The sequence below is a fragment of the Astatotilapia calliptera genome, chromosome 7 (assembly GCF_964374335.1).
Source record: "Astatotilapia calliptera chromosome 7, fAstCal68.1, whole genome shotgun sequence".
In the NCBI taxonomy this organism is placed as follows: domain Eukaryota; kingdom Metazoa; phylum Chordata; class Actinopteri; order Cichliformes; family Cichlidae; genus Astatotilapia; species Astatotilapia calliptera.
In genome coordinates this window covers 7,439,866-7,465,466 of record NC_137428.1, presented here as the reverse complement: position 1 = coordinate 7,465,466, position 25,601 = coordinate 7,439,866, and the positions used below count along the sequence as shown (strand labels likewise).

Here is a 25,601-nt window from a genome sequence, read left to right as displayed (position 1 = left end):
TTGTATTTCTATGACACCCTAGCAATAAAAGCTGTGTTTTGAGTTCAAGTCCTGTCTGCGAGTTTGCATTTGGGTCCAATTCACCTGCTCCACACACAGTTCATGACAATAATAATACATAAACAGACTGTTTTGCAACCAGAATAGTCTGTGAAAACTCAATGAAAACAAATTATTTACATCATGGAAACATTCATAATTATTTTCTTATCCATCCATCCATCCATCTTCATCCGCTTTATCCGGGGCCGGGTCGCGGGGGCAGCAGCCTAAGCAAAGAGGCCCAGACCTCCCTCTCCCCAGCCACCTCCTCCAGCTTATCCGGGGGAATACCAAGGCGTTCCCAGGCCAGCCGAGAGATATAATCTCTCCAGCGTGTCCTGGGTCTGCCCCGGGGCCTCCTCCCGGTGGGACATGCCTGGAACACCTCACCCAGGAGGCGCCAGCTGAGGTGGTTCGGGCATCTGACAAGGATGCCCCCTTGTCAGATGCCCGAACCACCTCAGCTGGCTCCTTTCGATGTGGAGCAGCAGCTGCTCTACTCTGAGCCCCTCCCGGATGGCCGAACTTCTCACCCTATCTCTAAGGGAGAGGCCAGCCACCCTTCGGAGGAAGCTCATTTCTGCCGCTTGTATCCGCGATCTCGTTCTTTCGGTCACTACCCACAGCTCGTGGCCATAGGTGAGGGTAGGGACGTAGATCGACCGGTAAATTGAGAGCTTCGCTTTTACACTCAGCTCCCTCTTCACCACGACGGACCGGTGCAGCGTCCGCATTACTGCAGCTGCAGCCCCAATCCGTCTGTCGATCTCCGGCTCCCTTCTCCCATCACTCGCGAACAAGACCCCGAGATACTTGAACTCCTCCACTTGGGGCAGGAACTCATCCCCGACCCGGAGTGGGCACTCCACCCTTTTCCGGCTGAGAACCATGGCCTCAGATTTGGAGGTGCTGATCCTCATTCCCGCTGCTTCACACTCGGCTGCGAACCGTTCCAGTGCGAGCTGGAGGCCCTCACCCGATGAAGCCAACAGAACCACATCATCTGCAAAAATCAGAGATGAGATTCTGAGGCCACCAAAGCGAAAGCCCACCGCCACTTGGCTGCGCCTAGAAATTCTGTCCATAAAAATTATGAACAGAACCGGAGACAAAGGGCAGCCCTGGCGGAGCCCATCACCCACCGGGAACGAGTCCGACTTATTGCCGGCAATGCGAACCAAGCTCTTGCAACGGTTGTATAGGGATCGAATGGCCCGTAGCAATGGGCCAGACACCCCATATTCCCGCAACACCTCCCACAGGACACCCCGAGGGACATGGTCGAATGCCTTCTCCAAGTCCACAAAACACATGTAGACTGGTTGGGCAAACTCCCATGCACCCTCAAGTATCCTGGAGAGGATAAAGAGCTGGTCCAGTGTTCCGCGACCAGGACGAAAACCGCATTGTTCCTCCTGTATCCGAGGTTCGACTAGCGGACGAACTCTCCTTTCCAGCACCCTGGCATAGACTTTCCCAGGGAGGCTGAGGAGTGTGATCCCCCTGTAGTTGGAACACACCCTCCGGTCCCCCTTCTTAAAGATGGGGACCACCACCCCGGTCTGCCAGTCCACAGGTACTGCCCCTGATCTCCACGCAACATTGCAGAGGCGTGTCAACCAGGACAGCCCTACAACGTCCAGAGCCTTCAGGAACTCGGGGCGGACCTCATCAACACCAGGGGCTCTGCCACCAAGGAGTTGTTTAACTGCCTCAGTGACCTCGCCCCCGGAAATTGGCGGGTCATTCCCCTCATCCCCAGTCTCTGCTTCCTCCTCGGAAGACGTGTCAGTGGGATTAAGGAGGTCCTCGAAGTATTCCTTCCACCGCCTGACAATTTTCTCAGTCGACGTCAGCAGCGCTCCGCCAGCACTATACACAGTGCAGGTAGAGCACCGCTTTGCCCTCCTGAGACGTCTGACGATTTGCCAGAATCTCTTCGAGGCAGTCCGAAAGTCTTTTTCCATGGCCTCTCCGAACTCCTCCCACACCCGAGTTTTTGCTTCAGCCACTGCCCGAGCCGCATTCCGCTTGGCCTGTCGATACCTGTCGGCTGCCTCCGGAGTCCCACAGGCTAACCAAGCCCGATAGGACTCCTTCTTCAGCCTGGTGGCTCCCTTCACCTCTGGTGTCCACCATTTGGTTCGGGGATTACCACCACGGCAGGCACCAACCACCTTGCGGCCGCAGCTCAATGCAGCAGCTTCGGCAATGGAGACGCTGAACATGGTCCATTCGGACTCAATGTCCCCAGTCTCCCTCGGAATGCTGTTGAAGCTCTGCCGGAGGTGTGCGTTGAAGATCTCGCGGACTGGGGCCTCTGCTAGACGTTCCCAGCACACCCTCACTACGCGTTTAGGTGCACCAGGTCTGTCCAGCGTCCTCCCCCGCCACCTGATCCAACTCACCACCAGGTGGTGATCAGTTGACAGCTCAGCCCCTCTCTTTACCCGAGTGTCCAGAACATATGGTCGCAGGTCTGGTGATACGATTACAAAATCGATCATCGACCTACGGCCTAGAGCGTCCTGGTGCCACGTGCACTTATGGACACTCTTATGTTCGAACAGGGTGTTCGTTATGGCCAAACTGTGATTAGCACAGAAGTCCAATAACAAAGCACCGCTCGGGTTCAGATCAGGGAGGCCATTCCTCCCAATCACGCCCCTCCAGGTCTCGCTGTCGTTACCCACGTGAGCACTGAAGTCTCCCAGCAGGACAACAGAGTCTCCAGGTGGAGCACCCTCCAGCCCCCCCCCCCCCTTCCCCCCCAGGGACTCTAAGAAGGCTGGGTACTCTGAACTGCCACTCGGCGCATAAGCGCAGATGACAGTCAGGACCCGTTCCCCGACCCTAAGGCGCAGGGAACAAACCCTCTCGTCCACCGGGAAAAACCCCAACGTACCGGCAGCAAGCCGAGGGGATATTAGAATACCCACCCCAGCCCGCCGCCTCTCACCAGGGGCAACTCCAGACTGAGACAGAGTCCAGCCCCTCTCCAGGAGACTGGTTCCAGAGCCCAAGCCATGCGTAGAGGTGAGCCCGACTATATCTAGCCGGTACCTCTCAACCTCACGCACTAACTCAGGCTCCTTCCCCACCAGAGAGGTGACATTCCATGTCCCTATTGCCAGTCTTGGCAGCCGGGGGTCAGTCCGCCAGGGCCTCCGCTCCTGGCCGCCACCTGGCACACAATGCACCCGACCCTTATGGCGCCTCCTGCGGGTGGTGGGCCTGCGGGAGGATGGGACCATGTCTCCTCTTCGGGCTGTACCCGGCCGGGCCCCATGGACTAAGGCCCGGCCACCAGACGCTCGCCCTTGGGCACCCTCCCCGGGCCTGGCTCCAGGGCGGGGCCCCGGTAACCCTATCCCGGGCAGGGTAAACTGTTCCCTCGGTGTCCTTTTCATAAGGGTCTTATGAATCGCTCTTTGTCTGGTCCCTCACCCAGGGCCAGTTTGCCATGGGAGACCCTACCAGGGGGCAAAAGCCCCCAGACAACATGGTCAATCAATGGTCAATGGTCAATGGTAACTTTATTGTCCCTGATAGGAAATTGATTCGCAGTATGTCAAAACAAACAACAAACATACAAACAACACATCACGTACACTCATTTAAAAAAAAAAGCCCCTGGGATCCCTGGGACACACAAACCCCTCCACCATGATAAGGTAGCGATTCAAGGAGGGGCAAGGAGGGGAGAATTATTTTCTTAAATATTCTTATTCTATATTGTTATATTTATTATAAAATCTTTGGACTTTGTACTGCTGGTTTCGTAAAAGAAAATACAGCATCTTGGGGTATGAAAATTATGAACAGATTTCAAACAATTTTCTGCTATGAAAACATAAAGAAGCTGAAGAAAACAAAACCATCCGTGACTGCAGCCTTGTTATAGTACTTGTGGTGTGTGGTGGTGTCATGAGAATACAGACGAGCTGAATTCTTACAGGATGAGTGTGTTGTGAGCTAAATGAATGTGTCATATCCACCTTTTGTTAAAACAAGTGGAACCAGAGGATGAAAAGGATCAGAAGGCACGATAAACCCAGTAGTGCAGAACATCTGTCTTATCTGGGCAGGTTGGTGACTTTCTAGTGCTGGGATTTCCTCCAGTGTGAGTCACCAACTTGTTAAATCTGTGACTAAACTAATTAAAGTCATTATTATGGAAGCTGTACTCCCTTGGGCCATATGTGAAGTAGCTTATGACAAACCATCAACTAACCTCACGCTGTAAAACAGCATTAGTAATTTCAGCCAATTGACATTGAAAATGTTTTTTTAGGAGGGACCTGCCCAAGAGGGCAGGAGAAATTAACAATAGCACTAGTTCTATGAAGATAATTTAAGTAGAAAGGACTGGATTGCTTATTATGTAGATAAAATAACGCAGTCATTAAGCTACTTGCAAAACAAGCAATTTATTTTATATATAACCCCTTTGTAAATCCTGTTTACTGAAGACTGTTTATCAAAATAAGTAAAGCGATTCTCATTTTAAAAAAAACAAACAAAACACCGGGACCCTAGGTGTTATGGTCAGGGACCATTAAAAAAAATGGCGATCCAGGATCGCTGAGTTGTGCACGTTAAAATAGTATAATAAGAATATTCTAATAAAAGCTAGAGAGGGTTGGAAAGCACGTGTCAGTGTCTCCAGTGTGGCTGTCCTGTGAATCCTGGCGGTGCTAACTGATCGGCGCATCGCACTGTAAGGACCAGTTACTTGGACATTATGTCATGTCAGCTGAAGGGCTGACTGAATTCTAAAAGCTTAAAAAGTCACGATTAAATAAATAAGATGAGTAAATAAATAAACAAAAGCTGAAATACAGAGTCGATTCTGAAACAGAAACATTAGATAAAGTAAAGATATACTGAGGTAAGGTAAAATAAACAATAAAATAAAACAGGATAAGCGGTGGTCCTCCTGGGGCTCTCGTTCTCGTCCATGCCTGCTTCGTGTCCTGGGGGGCAGGGCTGTAGCTCCCTACACACACTATTAGACCCTTAAATGTAGAAACCTTATGAACACAAGTATGTTCACACACATAATTTGACTAATATAATATCACCATCATATTTGTTGGGCATTTTTTTTGGCCTTCAAACAACAATTCTGATAGCTACACTGCCGGACAGGACAGGCAAAAAAAAAAGGAGAGGGAAGTTGATGGGCTATAATTGCAGTAATTGCAGTAATTGCAGTAAGCTGAAACTGGAAGTGCTCCACGCCGGGTGACAGAATTAATGTGTCACAGAGACCTGAGGGCAGTTGTGCTTTTTCCCTAATCGCAAAAAGGATTTTAGATTTGAGAGGAAGCTAGATGCTGAAAAATGTAAACAGTTAGTGGGAAATATAAAGCAGCAAAAGTAAGAGCAAATTAGAGAAAATTGGACATGCACACATGATTGCATGGTTAGAAGAAGCTGAAAAACTTAAGCAAACTAAAATCAGGGACAAAAATCGATCTGAGGCTGGAGGAGATACGACCCCACCTGAGCCCACACAAAAATCTCAACCCACACTGTATCTTCCCGTCACCCAAGCATTTGGGAAGCAAGAGGATGATTACACAAGCCCCCTCCAGGCCGAAGCCCTTATCCTTCCCGGGCTGGAGCGGAAGACAGCCATTGGCATCCCTGTTAACAGTGAAGGAACAATCACTAACTCCCCTATTGCATCTATTTCTACCACAAAAATCTCCATTGCTATCAGTAAGCTGCCCGCAGTGGACACAGCCACCACCTATCAGCACACGCTCTGTAATACAAAACCCTTTGCCAAGCCAACAGATTAATCTCTCCAATTCCATTTTTGGATGTCAAACAGGGAAATCAGAGGATAGGAAGAAGCAGGGGAAGGCCAAGACAAAGCAGTTAGAAATCGCTACAACTGTGGTGGGGGCCGACATTGGGCACGGGACTGTACTGAAAGGAAAAAGGGCAGGAGGGATGATGACCACCAAGTGAGATGGGAAGCAAGACTAGATGTGGGGAAGTGAGAGTAAAGGTGTTATTTTGTGCTTATAATGTATAAAAATAGTAAAATAAAAAAATGTGATGACTTCAAATTACAGAAACAAAAGTCTAGCATAGCTAATCCAACAGGGGGCAAACAACTCAACATCAGTAAAGATTGTCCACAGCGATCACCCTGATTAGGGAGGAAATTGGCAGGGATCAAAGAAATGAGGGTTTTAGTGTTTCTGCTGACTGTAACGTTAGGTCTGATAACAGTGGGGGAGAAAAGGGGGACAAAGAACTAAATTAAATAGATATCAGCACAAGTCAAACGACAGGCAAATGTTATTGTAATGCATGGGGTTTTGTAGCAGCTAATAGAGGTCATGAGTGAAGATACATGCTAAAACACAACATAAAGAGTCACCTCACCACTGCAAAGAAAGTAGGTAAAGAACATAGGGTCGTAAGATCTTTGAAAAATGCTGAAATGGGGGACAGGGGGTTGGATGCATTAGGCATTTGGGCATCAGGCACCAACCCATTTGTACTGTTTAAAATACTGATACAGATCCTGGATCTACACACCAGTTTACACTGCAACACATACCACAAACCTCACAGGAGTAATGACCATAAACATAACAAACGCATTAGAACTAGAGACAGGTTACACTGACAAAAATAATGTTAGATTGTGTGTTTTGGACTGCCTGACAAGCTAATGTTTCTAGTTGCGGCGTGTGCATCCAGCTAGTTTAGCATGTATGCTCTGGTTGTTAGCTTGCACTTCACTGCCCCTGTGTGAAACTTGTTTGCATTATTTGTACCCACCCGTAAGACCATAACCCCTCCAAAACATATCATGGAAATTATATCTATTTTTATAGGAATGGGCAAGGTCAGGACCGGCGTGACTGAAGCGGGTGCAACGTCCCCCAGGACATAACACAAGCCAAGGACTCTTACCTCAATGATTAGTTTATGCAGATTAGTCTGAGAGCTGGACTCCCCCCTGAATGGAAAGGAACCTGTGCACTAGTTCCCTAAAAATGCCTTTCAAGTTTTTTATCCTCCCAGAAATTAAGCAGCTGACCCAAGCTGTAAAGAGCGGGGAATCTGAAGAACAAAATGGGAGTTGTATTCCCGAGAGTCTGGAGGTGGGTATGTGGATGCCAACAGTGTTCCATGGAGAGTGCCCGATGAGTTTAAAGCTAGAAATCAAACAGAAGCAGGTTTTGAGTCAGTCTTTTCCCAGAGGGTGACAGTTAATAAAAATGTAGATTAGATTAACTACCTTAAATGCAATCAAAAGAGATTTGCATGAAAAAAATTGGTCCAGAGGCTGATCGTCACTGCTCTAACCAAGACCATCTAAATGTAAAGATTTAAATGCCAAGTGCAAGGATTCTTTGGCCATAAACAACTATAACCTAAGACAAAATGAATTAAGGTGCACCATGCAATGACCTCAATGACCTTTCATTGAGGTCATTGCATAGTGGGGTTTGGGGGGTCATTTCCCATACATATGGAATATGTAATGGAGTGGAGACCCTGGGATGTTACACCCATAATATTGCATTGTAGCAGTCATTAGTGGTGTGCGATACTGCTGATTTTGGGGAGAGCAGTGTATCATGACTTATGGCATGAATCATCATAGGTTTGCAAATTCTGAACACATTTTACTTGTTACTAAATCACTGTGATTCTACAATAATGAGTTAACACAATAAAAGCACATCTTTCAGCCTTTCACAGAAACTGGAGACCTGAAATGTGAGCGGGTATGAGCTACAAGCTATAAATGAGCTATGAACCAAATAGACCTGACAGTCAACACAAAAAAGTTCAGATATTTTTAATTATGGATGTTTGACATATATCATTTTGAATTCCACAAAATTCAGTAAACATAGATAATAGAAACAAAGAATTGATCCTCCCACACTAGCACCAGTATTGATCCAATAACAATACTAGCATTGTTATTGATACTATCAATATTTGTATGAATTTGCCCACCTCTAACACTCACTGGAGTTATTTATGAGGAAAGCAGCACCAAAGCACCAAAACTTTACTTTAATATTACCCAACACTAGAATTTTAATTCTCATGAATTTGCTGTATGATATTCATATGTCTTTAATTACCTCTGCAAAGGAAGTTATTTTATTTGGGCTGATTGGATGGAGTAAATTTAGATCCGGATCTGGATCTAGAGCCAGGAAGTTTTGGAGGTTTTTTTTTTAAACTTTTGTTAGACAGGGCAAACAGTTCATGTTTATACTTTGAGCTGAATTATGCCCAAAACAAAAACACACACACACACACACACACACACACACACACACACACACAGGATGACCAACTAACAGTGAAGAAACCAAACTGCTGGCTCACATGGCAAACACTGGCACCAGGACAATGCCAAAGTTACCACAACAGTGTGCCAAGGTCTTACACCTCTAAAAGTGCCAAAAACTCACAGCAGCTTAATTTGATTGTGGATTATAAAACAGTTAAAGAGAAAAAGAGGAGAGTGCCCACAATGGTTCAGAGAACAATGAGCAACAAAGGGAAGTGATAACAGACAGGATATCCTGACAGTGCTAGTGCTGCTAGCACGTCACAGCAAAATACTGCCAGGACAAAGCATACAAGTACTCACAACAAAGCCCAAAAAGATGCCTCCTTGTAAAGATATTCATTCTGAATTTTTTAAGCTCAAGTTATTATATTCTAGACAAGCCTCCACACACCCTGTGAAGTGAAATGAGTTGGAGCTGTAGTTGGAAATGTGTCAAGTTCAGTGAAGTAATTCAGACCTGGAAATGAGTTCAGCTGGGATCTATGGATTAAACTAAAGTCATGTAAACCAAAGTTAAGACAAGGTGTGTTAAATAAAATTTACAAAATGCACAAGCACAGCTGAATAAGAGTTGAATTCAAACTTGACTTTGAAGCTGAGCTGAGCTGACTAAAGTGAGGAGCAAGTGGAGTAAGTATAGTTAGTTAGGTCAAGTCAGTTTTATTTGTAGCACAGTTAAAATGACAGGAGTGAACCCAACATGCTTCCCAGACAAAGACAAATCAAATAAAGACAAATAAAATCCAGCAATAGAAAAAAGACTAAATAAAAGAGCAGTAAGAAAATGTTCACAGTGGACTTCACAAAACCACAAGCCACCTCATGCTTCACACAGAGAAAAGTTGTGACCTAGAGGAAAGATCTGAGGCTGGGCTGAGTCCAGTGCAGTGAAAGGAAGTGGAAATATGCAGACCTTACTTAGCTATGCTAAGCTGAATTTAATAGAGCAGAAAGGAGAGGAGTGCAGAAAAATACAGTCAGGTAACCTGAGTTGTGATCATCAGAGTCCAATTAAGATGCCTCGGTGTCTCCTGGCATCTTTGGACTTATTTATAATTCTTATGTTGGACTAATCTTCACAAAATGTGATTTTATTCACTGAAAGTAGATCTCAGTGTTAATTCATCAGCAAATTATGCTCGCTGGAAGTATTTCTGTGTGGCTGTAAACACAGAAAAAAGGAGGAAGCATCTGGCTTTCTGAGGACATGTGCATTTTGCACACATTATGTACACAAACACACACACACAGTTTTTTCAATAACTATTCTTTCTGCCTGCAGGGACAGCAGTCAGAGTTTTGATTAGAGCAGCGGTTGCTATCGTGTTGTTGATCCAACAGGAACCCAGTTTTCATGACCCACTCACCTACTACGTGACATCATGACTCTTCTCCTTTATATGCATGTGTGTGTGTGTGTATGTGTGAGAGAGAAAACAGCTCTTGTAGTAATGAGTTTCCCAGGTTGAGAGCTGATTATGTTTTTCCTGAGGAGGGTCATTTGTCGGCATGCTGACGTCCAAGCTGGAGTAGCACCTGCTACCTCTGCCCTTAATCTGAAAACGTGATCATGAATTGGCCATCACGTTTTCAGTAAGAGCAAACATTTTCTGTTTGACTGTTTTCATCTTGCCCATGTATTAATCTCCCTCAGTATAGCTCTGATTTACTGCTGTTCTGGTTGAACCTGTCTGTAACGGTACTACAGCTGGTAGAGACAAAAAGATTTAACTGCTAGAATCTGGAAACTGCTTAACCTCTGCCTCTGCTTAACCTCTGCCATCTCCTGGGCCTCCTCCCGGTGGGACATGCCCAAAACACCTCACCCAGGAGGCACCCAGGAGGCATCCTTGTCAGATGCCCGAACCACCTCAGCTGGCTCCTTTCGATGTGGAGGAGCAACGGCTCTACTCTGAGTCCCTCCCGGATGGCTGGACTTCTCACCCTATCTCTAAGGGAGAGGCCAGCCACCCTTCGGATGAAAGCTCATTTCCGCCACTTATATCTCGTTCTTTCGGTTACTACCCACAGCTCGTAGGCATAGGTGAGGGTAGGGACATAGACCGACCAGTAACTTGAGAGCTTCACTTTTACACTCAGCTCTCTCTTCACCAAAGTCCACTGCGGCCGCAGCACCAATCCGTCTGTTGATCTCCGGCTCCCTTCTCCCATCACTCGCGAACAAGACCTCGAGATACTTGAAGTCCTCCACTTGGGGCAGGAACTCATCCCGACCCTGAGTGGGCACTCCACCCTTTTCCGGCTGAGAACCATGGCCTCAGATTTGAAGGTGCTGACCTCATCCCCACTGCTTCACACTCGGCTGCGAACCGTTCCAGTGAGAGCTGGAGGCCATCACCCAATGAAGCCAACAGAACCACATCATCCATGAAAAGCAGAGATGAGATTCTGAGGCCACCGAAGTGAAAGCCCTCCGCCACTTGGCTGTGCCTAGAAATCCTGTCCATAAAAATTATGAACAGAAATCCCTGCATCATGTTAGTCACTATTTTAGTGGTTTGGAGCTTTGTAGAAGGTCTTTATTACAATGCCTCTTTCCTACCTCCACCCTGTTTGTGTTTATTTACTGTGTGGCATACAAGTGAGTGAATCAGCCCTTCTTACCCCCCCTAATAGCACTGCTCCCCTTCTGTCTACAGTGCAATGTCGGCATAACTAAAACCTAAAACACTGATGTTCTGGGACCCCACTGGTGATAGAGTAATTACTATAGGTGTGGTCCAGCTTCTATCAGCATGCATCATTTTCTCTACAGTAAACACACACACACACACGCGCGCACACACACGCGCGCACACACACAGGGTATGTTAACTTCTGTTTTCCCATTAAGAAGCTGATAAAGACAAATCAATAACGGTCTCTGCTTTGCTTCTGGGCTTCATATTTTAGAAATAAAAAGATCTTTGTAGAGTAGGAAGAATGATGTATTTACAAAGATACTTGGTAAAATGTACAGCAAACTCAGGGATCATTTTTAAGACCACATTTGACTGCTAAAGAGATTGAGTCTATCCATGTTTAGAGCAGGGATAGCCAATCAGAGGCAAGGACTTTCTCTGACGCTCACTTTGAACTTCAGCCGGTGGTTATGACTAAATCCATTAACTCACTACCATGGGGAATTTGATATTTGTATTAGTAGTAGCTGTATCTAATAAACTGGTGAGTGTATGAAGGTCAGTCCTATGCGAAGCAAAAGGGTTTTTTTGGTGAAGCCAATATAATACAATTAAAAATAATAATTGCAGTGAGATACATAAATATATAAAGGCATCTCTGACTATTGAAGGCATCTGTCTTCATTTAATGTCACTGAAGTCAAAGTATGGGGTGGAAACTGTCAGTTTTAAAATCTTGACTTCACTGAGGGCGTTTGAGGAAAGACAAAATTGGAATCCAGGGTAAGCATTTCAGTCATTTCACTGGCAGGTTTGGTTCACTTTGAGAGAATCAACAGAATTCAAAATGTTAAACTGCTCAACCCAACTTTAATATGACTAATTAAGTTAAAGCAACAAATTCAGACCTTCAATTAACACATACGAGTTGTCATACAAGTAATTCCTGAAGATGTTGTATTAAATATATTTGCATATTTGTATCAATATATGGGTTCTAGAGTTTAAGCCATCCCACAGACTGAACTCCGGTTCGCTGCACACAGGAGCGTGCCTGCTGATGCACGCTTATAATTGGCTGAGACAAAGATGCATTCGCAGCTGATTGGCTCAAAGTTTGCGGCTTCTGTTTTTTCAGGAGGCTGAGCAGCAGCGTGATAAAAGAGCAGCCTGTGAGCGCACGCTGTAAAAGGCGTCAGGACAGGACGGTAGAGAGCAGTCAGCAACCAGAAGACTCCCTCACTTCTCCTCCCACACAAAGAACATCAGAAGAGCTACAAGAAGCCATGCTCACCGCTTGCTTGGAGGTCCTGGGCTTGGCGCTGTGCGTCACGGGCTCTCTGCTGGCGATGGTCGCCTGCGGGCTGCCCATGTGGAGGGTGAGCGCCTTCATCGATTCCAACATCCTGGTGGCTCAGACCCTCTGGGAGGGACTGTGGATGTCCTGCGTGGTGCAGAGTACCGGCCAGATGCAGTGCAAAGTGCATGACTCCATGCTGGCTCTCGAGCAGGATCATCAGACGGCGCGCGCCCTGACGGTCATCTCCGCAGTCCTGGGGATCGTCGCCCTAGCGGTCACGGTGGCCGGAGCGCAGTGCACCAACTGCATCAGGGATGAGACGATAAAGGCGAGAGTGGTTCACGCCGGGGGAGTGATCTACATCATCAGCGGACTCTTCGTGCTCGTCCCGCTCTGCTGGATGGCCCATCGCATCATACTGGACTTCAACAACCCCAACATCCCTTCCTCCAAGAAGAGAGAGATCGGAGCGGCAATCTATGTGGGCTGGGCGGCCGCCGCGCTGCTGCTGCTCGGCGGGACCCTGCTGTGCTGCTCCTTCTCCCAGACGGTCAGGGGCGCAAATCCCATGAAATACACTCCGACCAAGACGATCGCAGTGAACGGGGAGTTCAACAAGAACCTGTATGTGTAAACTAGAAGACATTGTATACAGGACACTTTGATTTGTAGCAGTTTTGCTATTTTGAATCTCTGAAAGATGCGGTGCCTCTATACATACTCATGTGACGTACTGAGGGCGCTCATTTGACGCTTAATGCAGCTGTAACTGTAACTCCGGAGCACGATCGTGTCACATATGTGAGTTACTGCTCTGAATATTGTGTAGTATTTTTCCAATAGCGGAAGTAGTCAGCAGTTCACTCCTGAGAAACGCGTTTAGGATTGAAAAGATGTTGAATGTGTTGCCAGGAACTTTTAATAACCATGTGGCTGCTGAGGCCGAATGTTGAGCCTCGGCCTCTGAACGGCTTCAGTGTAAATATGTTTTCCTCTTCCTCTCTCAGTCAGTGGACTTATTTCGATGTTTGTGAGAATTCGCAGGGTTGGCAATAATTCAAACCCTGCGCACCCAGGCTCTAATCAAGGGGACAGTTTGCATTTCTCCTTATGCCTTCAGGTATTTTTTAGAGTACTTTTTCTAATAAAGAAGAAAAAACACTTGTGTGCCTTTACTATTTATATCTCAGTCAATCAATCACTACGCATTTGCCTGCTGTTATCAAAAAATCGTGAGGAAAATATATGAACTATTTCAGTTGTAGAAAATTCTAAGGTCCGTTTTGTAAGTGGCTGTGATTTAAAAGCAAATTAAAACCTTTCATAATAAAGTGATTAAAATAATGTGACAAAACAAGTGCTTCCGATTTCTGTCCAAAACAAGAGTGATGAAGAGAAATGAAGCTGAACTAGGACCAGGATGTGTGTTCGTGTAATACCACTTTGGAACACAAGATGGTGCAACAGTTTTCTCCCCCACCTAACTACACTCAGTATGTTTTATAAGAATATTTGCTAGCTATTCTAATTTTATCCCGTAGAGAAAACACACTGAAAGAGCTAACAGATGATGAGGCATTGAAGAAAAATCCAATACAAGGTGTTGCTTCCTTTTCAGGGGGACAAGAGAACCCAAAGCACACAAGCAAACTACCCTCCACAGCACAAGAGAGCCACCACACCCTCTCACTGAAGCACTCACAGTTTCAGGGCTTTAATGTCTTTTGTTTCCCATTTGGACCAACAAACCAATCCAGAATCTTGAGTATAGCAAAGCCAACCTTTTCCGTCACAGAGCAGCCTAACCCGGGATGGGATGTTTACTGGCTGTTGGTTTAGGCATCTCAGTGGGTGCTTTAAAAAGATCTAGACTGTTGCTGTTACTGTACTAACATGATGGTCCACACTCTCTGATATTACCATGAGCTTCACTTCTTTTATAAAGGTCTTCTGGCCTTCTGGTACATTCATAAAGTAGGTGTGACAGTGTCATCAGCAGGTTTGTCTGTAAAGGAAACTAAAAATAGAAAAACAATGGCAAATAATCAGATTCCTGGTTCTTGCACCCTAACAGAGTGGTACATGGGAGAGCCATTTGAACAGTGCACCCAGCACATCATTAGGGTCTGTGCAATCAAAAGGGTGCAACTCCAGCCACAGGAAGCTTGGCCTAGATCTGGGAGAGTGGAGCAATTAGTGCCCTCATGTGCATAAACAGAAAAGGAAAACATGCACACAAACACCATCAGGACAACAACCCCGCACAGCACACACACAGCACACACACACACAGTATGTGGCCAATCGCACGAACATTTCCCCTCTGACTGAGATTCCAAGCAAGTGGAACAACAACTTCCACTTTTCAAAAAGAAGCCTGTTTTTGGTTTTAGTGTTGCTTAAAGAGAAAGCAGCCAAACCCAGTACACTGTAAATACTACATGTGTGTTTAGACAACAAAGTCTAGAAGATCAATGGTGCAAACTTGGAGTTAGCTCAGAACTTTAAAAAAAACCAAACCCCTGACAACTGAATGCAATTACCTGAAAAAGTCTTAAAGGTTCTGTTTTTAAAAGAACCTGAAAAAAGAACTATTTGATTAAACACGTCTAAGCACATTAAAGCCAGAATTCTATCCAAATGATATAAAAGCTAGAAATGACAAGGCAAGAACACTATTCTCCTGCATTCCCAGTGCTTCCAACCATACATCATTCTAAAACATGGATAACACTGGGACTAAGCTCAGCACAATCAACATGTTGCCACGAATCTACTAATTATTCAGTGTTCGGAAAGCATTCACGATAGCCCAAGAGAGCAAAGACAGTCATGAATGTTTTGCATGTTTATATGGACTGTATATAAAAGATGGAGCCGTCTTCTTTGTCTTCGAGCTGCTCCCTTCAGCATTTGCCACAGCAGATCATCTGTCTCCATCTCATGCTGTCCCTAGCACGTCCTCCATCACTACTGTGACTTCATTTATTAGTTTCATAGGCCTGTCGTAAAGAAACAGGGACACTGTGCTCCATGATAACTTCTAGATCACAATTATGACTGACTTCAAACTTTAATATGAGTAATTTAAAAACTGAAACCGTCTGCGATCCAACTCTTTTTTGAGCTATGAAGCTTCAATTTTAAAGTTGGACATGCTAACATGAGAGTCTGTGGGGACTGACTCACTTTTAGGGTGGACGTTTTTGGCAGTAGTTGCAGTTTTGTACCCTTGGTACCAACTGAGCATCATGTAAACCCCAGAGCCGACCGGAGCATTGTTGCTGACGTCTTTTATGTGATGGGACATAATTTCCAGTTTTCATTCACTCACAGATCATTTTTATGGCATCAGCAATTCTTTATTATCAACATCTGCACACTATGTGTTACGATAAAATATGTACAAGCCACTGAGGCACAGGAGGTATGTGAGGCAGATATACAGGATTTTATTACACAACCTCTAACATTCACACATAAATCAAAAAAGTGACCTCCTTCAACCCTTTATCTTGAAAAAACTGTAGTCGGCAAGTGGGAGTTCGCTGATCTTGTGTCTGTGATTATAGTGCAGTGATTGATGACTCAATCAGTAATTAATGAGCCACAGATGAAGGCACTCTGTCGCCCACTGGTGGCTTAACCTCCTCATAGGAGGCCAAAGAAAAGAGTCATTTGTCCTCCAGTTCATGTATGACACCCCATCAAAGGTGGGTAATATTCATGATCCCAGAGGGTTTCGTTACACAGTGTTTGCTCATAGCACCAACCCACACTGACAAGCCCAATAGTAACTAATGACAATAAAGGTCGTCATGTATGGGGAGAGAAATGTGTCTCAAAAGGGTTCCAAACACGTACAATACACATAATACGTGCTGGGTGTGTTCAAAAAGTACCTTCCTTTTCCTATTCCCAACCTCTCTTCCTTCCTACTACTTTTCCTTTTTTTAAAGGTAGGAAAATTGCTATGGACTCAGGAAAAGTGAAGCTTGGTGAGCTGAGAATTGGAACAGCCTTTCGCTTGTTTCTCCTCATCAGTGTGACGACGAATGTCCGCTATGTTGAAACTGCAATATGCAGAGGATAGATTACAAAATGCGCACCTTACATGGCCACAATGTGTTCAAACACTGTTGTTTATGGAGGTCGAATAAACCAGAACAGCCTGTGAAAAATATCCCACGATTACAAAGGTTGGCAATTTCAAGGAGGAGGAAGATTTAGTGCCAGACTAATATCTACAGCAAACGAAAGCCTTCTTCACGCGTAAAAAATCTGCTGGGTTTAATAAAGAGACTCTGTGTCTGTTTGTGACTGACAGTTGTAAACAGGAGAATTTTTGTGGCCGGTCATACGGTAGATGTATTTGTATGAATTTCAAATCCAAATTCAAATTTAAATTTCGAATTTGAATTTGTTGTGTATTTGTATGAATTTGACATTCAGCAGAATTTTTAATCGAGTCACACAAATGTGAATGAAAAAGTCTGTGACATATAAAAATACCAGTATGTCACAGCTACTTCACACACATGGCACAGCAATACAGTGACGGCTGTTTTCAAAGAGGCTCTCGTATTAAACATGAGGTCACACTGGATTATTCTGGTCGCTAGGCCTCTCCATGCTCTAAGCAGAATGCTGCTTTTCACTGAAGTGAACTGGCTGCATCTTTGTATAGAAATTACAGCGGTTCACCCTGCGACGCCTATAAAATAGAATGCATCTTATTTTCTTATATTTTCCTGCTGCGATCCAGTGGAACTTGTTTCCTCCTCCATGTTTGGGCTTATTTGATTGCCTTTAATTGTTTTAATGAACAGTCATATGGAAGCAATAAAGGAAGCATGGAAGCTCCTTTCCTTAGTATTTGTATTATTATGTATATGATCTTAGTGTTATGACCACCACACAGATACTTCTGGGTCACATCTCTCAGTGAAGAACCTTTATAAGCAAAATACTTTTGGAACACACTCTCCCTTTCTTCATTTCACCAATTATTTTGTAATTTTTAGTCTTTTGCAATTTTCATACTTTTATTTGCATTTGTAAACCACTCTACAATGCCACATTTCCTCTCCTGAAATTTGAAGCTCAAAGTTTTCTACTATATTTCAGGTCTGTTTGAGATTTGATGCTTCTTAGCGTGGATTCTCCAAGTCTCTGGAACTGCATTCATATCCAAAAGAGAGCCCCAGTTGTTTTTTGACTGTGGTGGGGAGTGCTGTCCTTTAGCAGCTTTGATGAGGTTCTCTGTGGTGGTTCATATCCTAAAATCACTTAGGAAGAAGATCTACTTTTATCATTGGATACGAGTGTGTTTTCAGCCTTCTTTTAAATGTGGGTGAACTGACGCTTAGGTCAGGCTAGGTGGGCAGATTAGTAGATTTGAACTGGTTCCCGTTTTTCCTCCAGCCATGACGGCATAAAATAACCTGAAAAGTGTCATCTCCAATCTAACTGGCGTCAAAGTTGTTTCAAAGCTGTCAAGTAAGATGAGAAAGGCCTCTTTGTCTTAAAGGATGAGGTGGAGTCTGAGCTGACTGATCACACATCAGAGGTAGACAGACAGCGATAGCAGTCCATTTATAACTGGTATTCTTTCAGCAGCTGGCCAGCGATCACCAGTCTCTGGATCTCGCTGGTGCCTTCGTAGATCTCCGTGATGCGGGCGTCACGGTAGTGCCTCTCAGCAGGCATGTCTGTCACGTAACCCATCCCACCCAGAACTTGGATCGCCTGATTTGAAGTGCAAAAAGAATATACGACGATAAGAAGAAGGGTCTGTATGTGTTCATTTCTTGACTCTGCATTACAACCGCTTTGTTACCTGGTGTGAGCAGAAAGTTGCAGCTTCAGACGCTGCTAGTTTGGCCATTGCAGCTTCCTGCAGGAGAAGAAGAGCCAAAAGTGATGTCTGATATTCTCTATCAAATGCAAACCTTAACTCAGAGGTGACGGTACCTTAGTGAATGCTTTCTTTGAGTCTCGAAGAAGCGCAGCCTTCCAGGTGAGCAGCCGAGCGCCCTCTATTGCCACAGCCATGTCTGCCAGTTTGAACTACATGAATTAAAAGCATCAAGAAAACTACATTCAGCACAACACTGCCAAGCACCATATATACTGCCCTGCAGTGAATGGGAGGAAGGTATACAGCACATACGCACACACGCTACTTTATTAGCTACGCCTTGCTAGAAACTAGATGGACCAGTCTAACCCTGCAATCTGACTGCAGCAGCAGAATACTGTACTGAAGCCGTTTCTAATTTCGCCCTGAATTTGTTTTCAATTCAGTTCAAATTAGTATTATTTCTATAGCTCCAATTAACAACAGTTGCCTCAAAACCCTGGAAGATTTCTTTGTGTAAGCAACCAAACCTTCGTCTGACTTATATTAGCTAATCCTAGCTTACTTGCTAACCCAAATGATTCACTAGCTACCCAGCATCACAAGCAAATAAATGCCCATCTAGTCCTTGTGTAGCGTTTGTGTGTATGCACTAAATTCAGGAGATACTCCAAAATCATACCTTTAATATGCTAAATGCACAAATCTCCTTAATACAATAAATCAATTATCTAACAAAACAAAGCTCAAGTCATTTAGGAACAATTCCAACTCCCCTCTAAAGACTTGTATAGATATTTTCAAATAAGACACTACATCCTGAACCATAAAGAATGAGATATGAATCATAAAGCTCCGAACAACAGCTTTCTCATATATAAAAAAGGCTTATAAATGAGCCCCCACCATCCACAACACAGTGGAAACAGAGACCGATACATTAGATGAGAAATGGAGCATCTAAAGTTGATGAGTCCAACCTGGTCTTCCAGTATAAATATACTTCTGGCTTTACTTTGAATATCTTAAAATAAAAAGCTTTGTGTTTTTAGCTTCCTGTCAGAGGAAACGTGACATCAAGGCTTCCCGTGAACTCGAATAAATGTTCTTTCAGAGACAACTGCTACATGCTAAAATCAGGGCTTTGTGTGGAAATGTGTCCCAAGATAAACTTCTCAACATCCTGGCAAGCAACAGAAGTGAACATCACTTAGAAAGGTTTTAAATACAGTAAAATAACAGTTGTTATAACTCTCCTGTTACCTGAATGGCTTGCAGCTTGCCAATGGGAGCTCCAAATGCAGTTCGTCTGTGTGCGTAATCAGCAGCACATTCCAGAGAAGCCTGAGCGATACCGAGAGCCTGAGCTGCAATGCCGATCCGCCCGCTGTCCAGCGTTTGCTGTGCAACACAAAGATGGGAGGTTACGGTTACTTTCCCCCCCTGTATAAAATGGGAAAACTGTAACAATGCACACAATTCTGAAAGAGCCAAGAGAGAAAAGCCTTCACCTTGATTTATATTAAACCATGTCAAGGAACCATGTCCAAATATACAATGGTCTCCAATGATCCATCAAGTATTTTCAATAATTCGATTATAAAGAAAAAAAAAATTTCTTGTTTCGATGCTGTGTTTAATGCACGTCTCTGTACGCGCCACTTTCATCATGGAAATGCGAATGCAAGCATTTCACCCACACCCAATATTTTTCATATTTAAAAATATAAAAATTAAATACCATCATAACATCTTGCTTTCAGTGGCACAAAAACTTTCCAAACACAGGGCAAACTCCAGAATGTTGATATGCTTTATGCCTTATTTTAGATTACATATTTACCTTATTTTATTTGGCTTTGACACTACTTGAGAGCATGTATATATTTTTGCATTTAAGAAAAGGTTTTCTCTAAAAAAATTAAATAAATAAATAACATTTAACATTGTGGAAAAAACCACAAAGGGTTTGTTTTTTGACAAATGAATCAGATGAGGAATGAAACAAAAAACATCTCTAAAATGGAAATCAATGACCAGTTTGTTTTGAAAGACCTGTATTTTTTATCTTTTGAATATTTATCATTGCTGATTAATAAGGCAAAAGTATTTCTTATCCAATTACTCCATTCATAGATTGATTACTCAATTACTAAAATATTTGATAGCTGCAGCCCTGTATTGAATGGTTTTTGCTCAAATCTGAATACATTACAATGTAACTTAAAAAACACTGATGTGGCTTCAGTCAGTATTTTGCTGCTAACATTAGTGAGTAAGTAGACCAACTTTTGCCATCTACCCATGCTGTGTAAGTGGGTAAGCTAACATTAACTAACAGTAGCCAGGAAATTTCAGGTATTTTCTAATAAAGCCTGTCCTTCATTTCCTGTTGTTACAGGACAATGAACCCATCTTGTTTGCAAACATGATTCACAGCAAACACATGTTAGTGGAAATACAAGCTAGCAGTAACTTAGCTACACAACATACATATGGTATGTCAAGTCCAAATAAACTTTGTTCTCACTGTAATGACAGCATATACACAAACAAGTCTCCCAGTTGTTATATGCGCGTGTTATGTGCTACTAGGCAGGAGAAAAAGAGGAAGACCCAAAATGGAGTCACGAGTAAGATTGAATAAAATGACTGAATGAAATTCTAAAAATGCAAAGTCTGCCTCCACCAGCCTTTCACATAAAAAAAGCATCATTGTCTGTTTCATTACATCTCTACAAAGAAAATATCCAGAGCTAACCATGGCGATTTTGAATCCTGATCCACGTGGGCCCAGCATGTATCCCAGTGGTATCCTGCAGTCCTCCAGGATAATATTAGCAGTGGATGAGGCCCTGATGCCCAATTTGTCTTCCTTTTTCCCCAGAGAAAGCCCTGGGTGTGGCATGGGGACAAGGAAAGCACTGATTCCCTACAGAATAGAAACAGCATTCCCCATCATTACAGGTGTACATCATCTCTGCGGTGAGAACGTGGAAATGTGCTGCGTCATGCCTTGTGTTTCAGTGTCTTGTCTGTGGTGGCAAAGACAATGGCAGCAGAGGCATCCCAGCTGTTGGTGATCCAAGCTTTGGTTCCGTTCACCACCCACTCATCTCCCTCCTGATGTGCTGTGGTGGAGGCTGCACCCGCATCACTGCCATTGCCTGGAATTTTAATTCAATTACTTTAGTTTGATGAAAGAAAGAAAAATGTGTGCTAAAATGTGTCCAGACAACCCTTAAACATATATCACATCCACATATATTAGCGGCTGTTGTTGTGAATTGGTGTTATACAAATAAAATTGAACTGAATGAACTGAGTATATACAATATATACATACAGTGGCTTGCATAAGTATTCGGCCCCCTTGAACTTTCCCACATTTTGTCACATTACAGCCACAAACAAGAATCAATTTTATTGGAATTCCACGTGAAAGACCAACACAAAGTGGTGCACACGTGAGAAGTGGAAGGAAAATCATACATGATTCCAAACATTTTTTACAAATGAATAACTGAAAAGTGGGGTGTGAGTAATTATTCAGCCCCCTGAGTCAATACTTTGTAGAACCAGCTTTTGCTGCAGTTACAGCTGCCAGTCTTTTAGGGTCTGTCTCTACCAGCTTTGCACATCTAGAGACTGAAATCTTTGCCCATTCTTCTTTGCAAAACAGCTCCAGCTCAGTCAGATTAGAGCAGGGGTGTCAAACTCAAATACACAGTGGGCCAAAATTCAAAACTGGAACAAAGTCGCGGGCTAACATTAATATTTATTTAAAAAAATAATAATAATAATAATCTTCCTCCAGATATAAAAATGAATCTTTTCTTATGGACTCCAACAAGTTTTGCTGAAAAACTGAATTTGGAACAAGCAAAGCTTAATACTAAAAATATATATATATTAGCTGTATAATACCAGTAGGCCAGCTCTAATAGTAATTTGGTATGGCTTCGCGGGCCAAATGTAATTAGGGCCAGAGTTTGACACCTATGGATTAGATGGACAGCGTTTGTAAACAGCAGTTTTCAGATCTTGCCACATATTCTCGATTGGATTTAGATCTGGACTTTGACTGGGCTGTTTTTCTTCTACTACACGACTCAAAATTAAAGCAGACTTTTGTGTCAGACAGGTCGCATTTACCTGGCTCACTGAGGGCAAAGCAGCCCACCTTCTCTCCTGTGGTGAACGGCTGGATCCACTGCTTTTTCTGCTCTTCTGTACCAAACTTTAGTATCGGTCCAATGTACAGAGACTATAGGCCAAATAACACAGAACAGGCAGCAATCAGAAGACAAACACAGCCATGTTCACGCTCGGCTCTCTTTGCTGACAGATTGTACTCACATTGTTAACAGAGACCACGACTCCGGTGCTGGCACAGCCTCTACTGATTTCTTCCATAGCCAGACTGTACGCCAGGTAGTCCATCCCAGCTCCACCCAGCTCCTCTGGTACTTCCATGGCCATCACACCCATTGCCCCCAGTTCTTGAATCTGGACGGCCAAAAGAATATTTACAGCTATGCATTCACCAAAGCACTGAATCTCTATTACTATCTCGCACTATTATTCTTCTTCATTATTCCAAAGTTCTTCCACTTCTCAGTTTTATAATGATTTTAAAAGTTGTGTATTTCATGAACTTCCTGGTCCCAGTGCAGCCTACTCACAGTCTAAGAACCAGGACAGATGGATATTAAAGATGAACTCAGAAACTTTCAGGATTCGAGAAAAAATGTTGGTATCTTTAGACACAAACTTATGATGAACTACACATTTTGCCTGATAATAGTCACTGTGCAGCTTTGTGCGGGTACCTGTTTAGCGGGGTAAACATGCTCTTTGTCTAGTCTGGCAGCGATGGGGGACAGCTCTCTGTCAGCGTAGTCTCTGCAGGTCTGTCTGAGTATCTGATGAGTTTCTGGTAACTCTGCGAGCTGAGACAGGCTTCGACAACCAGTGAAAAACGAGCTGAGAGCTGAGGAAGAGAAGAAGAAAAAGGTTTTGAATACTCAATAAATCAACTTTATCAATATTTAGTCATGCTTGTGGTGTGTGCTATAGGTGACAGCATCATCCGACTAGCCACTTGGATTCAGACTGAAAACCCTCAAAAGCTGTTAAGCCATTCAGCAGTCAGTTAATAAATTACTTCATAGTGAGTGTAGAAACCATCATGATCCCCAGAGGATGAACCCTGCTAACTTTGAAGGACATTCAGGGCCAGCAGCAGTTACATAAGCACGTTTTCCAAAAGCCATGTGACCCTTTAATTAATTGGTTTGATGGTAAGACTTAATAATGAGCCCCAGCTGCAGCTTCAAACATACCCTGGGCGAGCCAGATGTGACATGTTATTATTACAAGTGTAATGATTCATAAAGTTCAGTTTTCTTGCTATGCTATTACGTGAACTGTCAGGACAAAGGACAGCTGAAAGTGCAAAGCTCATTAACTACACTGACATTTCATCAGTGCTATGATGCATTAACAGTGCTTGTTGTAGCAGACTCTCAATAACACAGCTCTGGAAACATTGCAGTCCTAACAGCCTGAAAAAGAGCTCAAACATGCCCATATTATGAAGAAGGTATCTTACCGCCACATCAAATTCCATCTGTTCAATTAAATTTTATTTAATGCATCAGAATTTGGTGGAAATCTTGTCAAAAAAAAAAAAAAGCTAGGATGGGATTATATTTCCACTGTTTCGAATCTCCTCTTTTTTCCTGTGAACTCAGGAGAGCAGATGCTGGACCTTTGTCCATTTCTTGTCTGACAGAGGATTCTAGCTGCTCAGTAGTCCTGGGTCTACTTTGTCCCATTTCTGGTTTCATGTTCACATCCAAATGTTTTTAGTTGGTGAAAGGCTGAACTCCAGGGAGGACATGCTGTTGGAATAGATGCAGGATGTGGTTCAGCATCATCTTCTGTGTTTAAGACCTGTGCAGCAGCTGCCAGTTCCACAAGCACTTTTGATAAAAGGCTTCTTCTCTGCATTTGGACAGCACAGTGAGCCGTGTTCACAGACAGCAATTTCTGGAAGTCTTCTTGGGCCATGCATTGATTTCCATCACAGAATCATACTCTGTTTTAATGCAGTGCTGTGAACAGGGTGGACACCAGTGTCAGGGATTTGTGACAGAAGGATGGTTGGGAGACAGTGGCACTGACACAAAGATAGGACACTCATCTAAAGATGTTCAAATCTTCATTGTGAGTGAGCAGGATGGACAAGCTTAGAAAAGAGGACATCAGAGGGACCGTACAGGTTGAGCAATGTGGAGATAAAGTTAAAGAGGTAAGGCTGAGATGGTTTTCGACATGCGTATAATGAATTCATTGGACAGAGGATGTTGAAGAAGGAGCCGCGAGGCAGGAGGAAAAGAGGAATTTCTCAGGGGGGGATTGTAGTGAAGGAGGACATGCAGAGGGTTGGTCTGATAGAGGAGGATTCTGGAACAGGGTGAGACGTAGGCAGACGATCCACTGTGGCGACCCCTACAGCGAGCAGCCGGAAGAAGAAGACAGGACACCGGCTCACCAGTAAACGTCACGTTATTTAGGTAAAAGGTCGAGCTCACCATCGCATGTTTGACACTTCTAAAAATCCTGACAGAAAGAAATCTCTCTCACTCAGACTCTGATAACACAGAAGTTCCTCTCGAAAATGGAGTCGGTGCTGTTAGAGTTATTGATCACAGCTAGACGACAAACTTGTAACCCTTTTAGCCGAGGAGCTAACAGTAACAAACATGCTTACCACTAAGATACGTCGCCTTTTATATCAGTTATTCAAAGCTGGCAGACGTGTGGATTTTTACTGCCATATATAGTGTCATATATAGTGTTCAATGATGGAAACATATGCTTGGCATAACATAAACGTGTGACCAGTGGTTATGTGTTGGGCTAAGCTAACTTGGTGTGATATTGCCGTTCGTGCACAGCTAACATTAGAGAAATATCGTGTTCTAGTGACAGGTAAATTTTCTTCTGAAAGTCCTTCATTGTTCGGTCTTTTCTTTCATAATGTTCCTACCTCTTCTTGCTTTGAAAAGTGCAGCCATGTTACCGTCCTCTCTGCTCGAAGCACAGCCCTCGAGTTCAACAGCACTGTTATGAAGCCCACTGCTGCATTCACGTACTGTCGGATACTATTATTACTATTGCGGGGGAAGCACTAAACCCCTTTTACTTCTTCTTCTTCTTCGTCGTCGTTTTTTTTTGGCGATTGGCAAACAACGATGTGGTGCATTACCGCCACCAAGTGCCTTGGAGTGTGGACAAAAATTCGCTCATACCAAATAATCAAAAAATAAATAAAAATGAAAATAAACAAAATTTAAAAATTGCCTTCCATATAAATTGGTCTGTTTTAGAAACTGAAAT

At 43.8% G+C, this 25,601-nt stretch overlaps 2 protein-coding genes across 2 annotated transcripts; one reads left to right on the top strand and one right to left on the bottom strand.

Moving 5' to 3' along the window:
- The first annotated feature begins 12,167 nt into the window (after positions 1–12,167).
- On the top strand, positions 12,168–13,688 carry cldn5b (claudin 5b). Its single transcript, XM_026172672.2, has one exon. It carries the CDS (start codon positions 12,321–12,323, stop codon positions 12,966–12,968), a length of 648 nt encoding a protein of 215 aa, XP_026028457.1. The 5' UTR covers positions 12,168–12,320; the 3' UTR covers positions 12,969–13,688.
- Positions 13,689–17,360: 3,672 nt separating this feature from the next.
- On the bottom strand, positions 17,361–25,419 carry acads (acyl-CoA dehydrogenase short chain). The gene is made up of 10 exons (XM_026172668.2): positions 25,252–25,419; positions 23,027–23,187; positions 22,554–22,703; positions 22,350–22,461; positions 21,210–21,361; positions 20,956–21,126; positions 19,458–19,595; positions 18,308–18,403; positions 18,174–18,230; positions 17,361–18,082 (listed from the first exon to the last, which is right to left on the bottom strand). Exons 1-10 carry the CDS (start codon positions 25,277–25,279, stop codon positions 17,930–17,932), a joined length of 1,218 nt encoding a protein of 405 aa, XP_026028453.1. The 5' UTR covers positions 25,280–25,419; the 3' UTR covers positions 17,361–17,929.
- Between the last annotated feature and the right edge of the window lie 182 nt (positions 25,420–25,601).